At 71.3% G+C, this 3,977-nt stretch overlaps 1 protein-coding gene across 1 annotated transcript; it reads right to left on the bottom strand.

Annotated features, from left to right (window-relative positions):
- Window positions 1-48: 48 nt before the first annotated feature.
- Window positions 49-3,051, bottom strand: MEX3B (mex-3 RNA binding family member B). The gene is made up of 2 exons (XM_049614339.1): window positions 2,394-3,051; window positions 49-1,531 (listed from the first exon to the last, which is right to left on the bottom strand). Exons 1-2 carry the CDS (start codon window positions 2,674-2,676, stop codon window positions 84-86), a joined length of 1,731 nt encoding a protein of 576 aa, XP_049470296.1. The 5' UTR covers window positions 2,677-3,051; the 3' UTR covers window positions 49-83.
- Window positions 3,052-3,977: the final 926 nt, after the last annotated feature.

Here is a 3,977-nt window from a genome sequence, read left to right as displayed (position 1 = left end):
GGGGGGGGGGGGGGGGGGGGGGGGGGGGGGGTCCCCCTTCTCCCCCCCCCTCCCCGCGGGGTGCGCGCAGGCGCGCGCCGCCTTCAGGAGAAGATGCGGATGGCCTGAGTGACCGCGGTGTGGCAGACCGGGCACTCGGGCTCGCTCTTCTCGCAGATGCGGTTGGCGCACTCCATGCAGAAGAGGTTGTGGCCGCAGGGCACGAGCGCGGCGATCACCTCGCTCTCGAAGCACACGGAGCAGTCGCGGCTGCCCTTCCGCCGCAGCCCCGACGACGAGGAGGAGGAGCTGGAGGAGGAGCTGGACGACGACGACGAGCCGGAGGTGTCCGACGGCTGCAGGCCCGGCAGCTGCGCCCCCAGCCCGTTGGCATAGGCGGCGTAGGTCAGGCCCCCTCCGCCCGGGTCGCTGCGCACCCGGCGCGCCAGGTGGTGCTCGCCCGTCCCCGGCGCCATGTGCAAGGGCGGGGACAGGCGCGGGCAGCTGGTGCCCGGGTGCAGCCGGCGGTGCACCAGCAGCCCCAGGTTGGCATTGGAGGGCGCGCTGGCGCCGCCCCCGGGAAAGACCACCGAGGAGGACGAAGCGGAAGAAGACGCGGAGGAAGAGCAGGAAGAGGACACGGGCGCCGCAGGTCCGCCCCCCGGGGACCGCTCGAACTGCGCCCAGAGCAGGGGCGCCCCAGGCGGGGGGGCGGGGGCCGGGTCGAAGGTGGGCGGTAGCTCGGGACAGCCGTCGGGGGAAGGCACGGAAGCTTCCCCCGCCGCGTAGGTGTATCCATTGCCGTTGTTGTTGTTCCCGTTGTGGGCGAAGCTGAGCGCGGGGCTGGGGGGGCTGTAGTCCGCTAGGCGCGGGGTGGCGGCTGTGCTGCCGCCGGTCCCCCCGCCGAAGTAAGAGTCTGTGGAGGCGCTGCCGAGCGAGCTGGAGCTGTCGTTGCGGTAGCTAGAGAAGGGCTTGCGGCCGGGGGTGGGCGTGATGCTGGGGGTGGGCTTGCTCCAGAGGCTGCCCGGGCCGGACCCGCCGGACCCGTGATGCAGATCAAAGCCCACATCCGTGCCGTTGGCGTGGAAGTCGTTCTCATCCGTGAGCTCAATGATACCGCCCGTGCGCAGGGCGATGTGCGCCTCGATCTCCTCGCGAGCTCGGTCCACGTTCTCAGGCATGCCGGTCACCTCGAACACCGGCTCCTTGTCTCGGCTGGGCGTCACGATGTACGTGTGCGTCTGCTGCTGGATGCGCTTGATCGTGGCGCCCTTGGGCCCCACCACGAGCCCCACCACGCGATAGGGCACCCGCACCTGGATGGTGGTCTGTCCAGGCAGGTTGGGCGGCCCGGGCACTGCGCCGTTGAGCGCCGTGTTCTTATTCCGCGAGGCGCGGATCATGGAGAAGTGCTCCGCGGCGGAGATGATCTCCCTCCGAGCCATGGCCACATCCTCCTTCCTGCCCGTCACAACAAAGACAGGCTCCTCCCCGCGAACCGGGGTCTTGATGTAAGTATTGGTCTTCGCCCGCAGCGCTTTGATTTTACAACCTGGGAGCCGGGGTGCAGGGGAGGGAGTGGGAGAGAGAGACAGACACGCCCATTATCCCGGGGTAACCGCGGAGACCTGGGACCGCCCGCGCCCAGGGCTGCGGGACAGCAGGACACGCTTTGGGCGGAAAGGGGGCGGCTCCCTCCCTGACCCCGGGCCACGCCACCGGCTGGGAAGCGGGTTCCACCCGCGAGGCGCTCGAGGAACAGCCCATTGGCTGCCCAGCCCTCCCCCGGTGACTGCAGTCGTCCCGAGCAAACCCGAGAATCCCAGAAAAAGTCAGCTGGGGAGATGCCGCTAGGATCCAGCGGGGCGCGCCGTCCGCCCTGAAGACGAGGCGAAGGGGTCCGGGGAAGAGGGCCGGAGCCGCGATCCGCCCCCCCCATACCACCACCACCACCAGAGCTGGGGGACTGGTGGTGGGGGGGGCAGTCCCGGGACCCATTGTTCCTCCTCTGGGCTCCATTCCGCTTTGCAGAAATCCAGAATCCTCCTCCCATCCGATGCTCACTCCTCCTCCTCCCCCTCCCAAAGGACCCATCAAAGGCCCCCTCCCCCAAGCATCTTATATTTAAATTCTATTTCCCGGGGTGGGTTGGGTGGGGGGCGCTAGGGGAGAAGGCAGTGATTTTAGCAGGATGAAGTGCATCCCGCCGTGGCAGCGGCGCGGCTCCGGGAGACAGCCTGCCTGCACTTTCTTTGTCTGGGGCGCCGGCCCCTCGCGCGGCTCTTCCTCTCTCGTCAAGGCTCGCGGGCGCCGCGGATCCCGAGCCCTCCCGCGCCCTCCCCGCGGGGCGGTGGCCCGAGACCCTCTCCCCCACCCCCACCCCCACCCCAGCTCCCCATCCCTGCCGGACCCACCTTGCCGCCCCACGATCTCGGCGACGTGCTCGGAACTGGGCACCGGCACGCACTCGGTCATGTTCACGCTCTTCTTGCGCGGCTCACTGTCGTACAGAGAGGCGCCCTCGTCACTGTCCAGCCCCAGCAGGGAGAGCTGATCGAGCGCGAGCTGCAGGGCTCTTTGGTCATCCAGGGTCTCTCCCCCGCCGCCGCCGCCGCCGCCGCCGCCACCGCCGCCGCCGCCTCCCCCTCCGCCGCCGCTGCCGTTGCGCTCCAGCTCTGCAAACAGGGAGCTGGGCATCGCTCGGCCGTGCGCGCCGCGCCCCCGCCGGCCCTCGGCTCGGCGGCGAGAAGCTGCGGCCACAAAGGCAGCCGGGAAGCGAGTGGTCAGGGGCGGGGAGGCCGGCCGGCTGCAGAGGGCTCCGTTGCTCCTTTCTCGGCGCCGGGAGGAGTGGGGCGCTCGGTGCGGTCCGCGCCGGGCAGTGGCTGCAGGAGCCCCCGCCTGGGTCCCCACCCCAGATCTGCCGGCGGGTGGGGTGGGGGCAAAGCTCGAGCGGCGGCCGCGCGTACCCCCCGAGTGCCCGGCTGGCTGGCCACAATGCCGAGCGAGGAGCGAGCAGGCGAGCGACAGCAGCGTTTCTTTAAGGAGCCCCTCCCCGGCTCCTCCACTCCCTCCCGCCCGCCCGCCCGCCCGCCCTCACTCAGCGCTTTTTCCTCCTCTCCTCCCCGCCTCTTGACTGAGCCTCTGCAGCCAGACGGCTCCGGAGGGGGACGAGGGAGGCGCAACGTCACCGGCGGGAGCTGACACTACAATGCTACTGACACTATCGCTGGGGGAGGCGATTGGCGCGCGCCGGGCCGGGGGCGGGCGGAGGCCGCGGTCAGGGCGAGCGGAGAGCGAGCGCCCCCCACCCCCGCGCTCGCCGCAGCCCGCCCCGTCCTCCTCCCGGCCGCGCCCCTCCCCCGCCGCCGCTAACGCCTCTCTTTGTTGTCTAATGCGGGACCGGCAGGCTCGGGACACTCGCGCGTACCTATCGGCCGAGGACAGTCTGTCCCCAGATCTCCTCCCTCGCGCGATTGAGAGAGGAAAACGCGCCCAACTCTGCTGCCAGCGGCCCGGCTCTGAGCGAGCGGTCCTGCGAAAGTCCCGTTAGCGTCCCCAAATAAGCCACCCCTAGAGCCCACGGTGCCACTGGGAGAAGGGTCTATTGTCCGCCCCAAAGGGCGGTCCGAGTCCTCGGACACGGAAAGCGGGACTCGGGGTCCCGGTGCGCACTGGCAAAGTGGCTCCTGGCGCGGGTTGCCCACCTGCGCGGGAGCGCAGGAGACACAAAGGCATAGGCCCGCCCGCATCGCTCCTCGCGCGCGCGCCCGCAGTTCGGTCCCCCCGGGCAGCACTCCGTCCAAGTGGTCCCGAAACTGCGGATCGGAGAGCCGGAACCCCGCCGCAGCGCGGGCCTGGCCCGCCCTGCGGCCGGCGACCTCCGGAAGGCGCGGGGCGGGGGTCCTGCACACGCCCCGCGCGCCGGCCGAGCCCCCGCGGGCGCCGACGCGTGCACGAGCGCCGCGCCGCCACCGCGGGGACGCCGGCCATGGCTCTGG

This window comes from Panthera uncia (assembly GCF_023721935.1).
Source record: "Panthera uncia isolate 11264 chromosome B3 unlocalized genomic scaffold, Puncia_PCG_1.0 HiC_scaffold_2, whole genome shotgun sequence".
In the NCBI taxonomy this organism is placed as follows: Eukaryota; Metazoa; Chordata; class Mammalia; order Carnivora; family Felidae; genus Panthera; species Panthera uncia.
The sequence above is the reverse complement of the archived record's forward strand: the minus strand, read 5'-3'. Positions and strand labels throughout refer to the sequence as shown.

Excerpts from the sequence above, each read along its gene's own strand:
- MEX3B (XM_049614339.1), bottom strand. The coding sequence starts at position 2,676 with ATGCCCAGCTCCCTGTTTGCAGAGCTGGAGCGCAACGGCAGCGGCGGC. Across the intron at positions 1,532-2,393 it reads CGAGATCGTGGGGCGGCAAG|GTTGTAAAATCAAAGCGCTG; the intron begins GTGGGTCCGGCA and ends CCCGGCTCCCAG.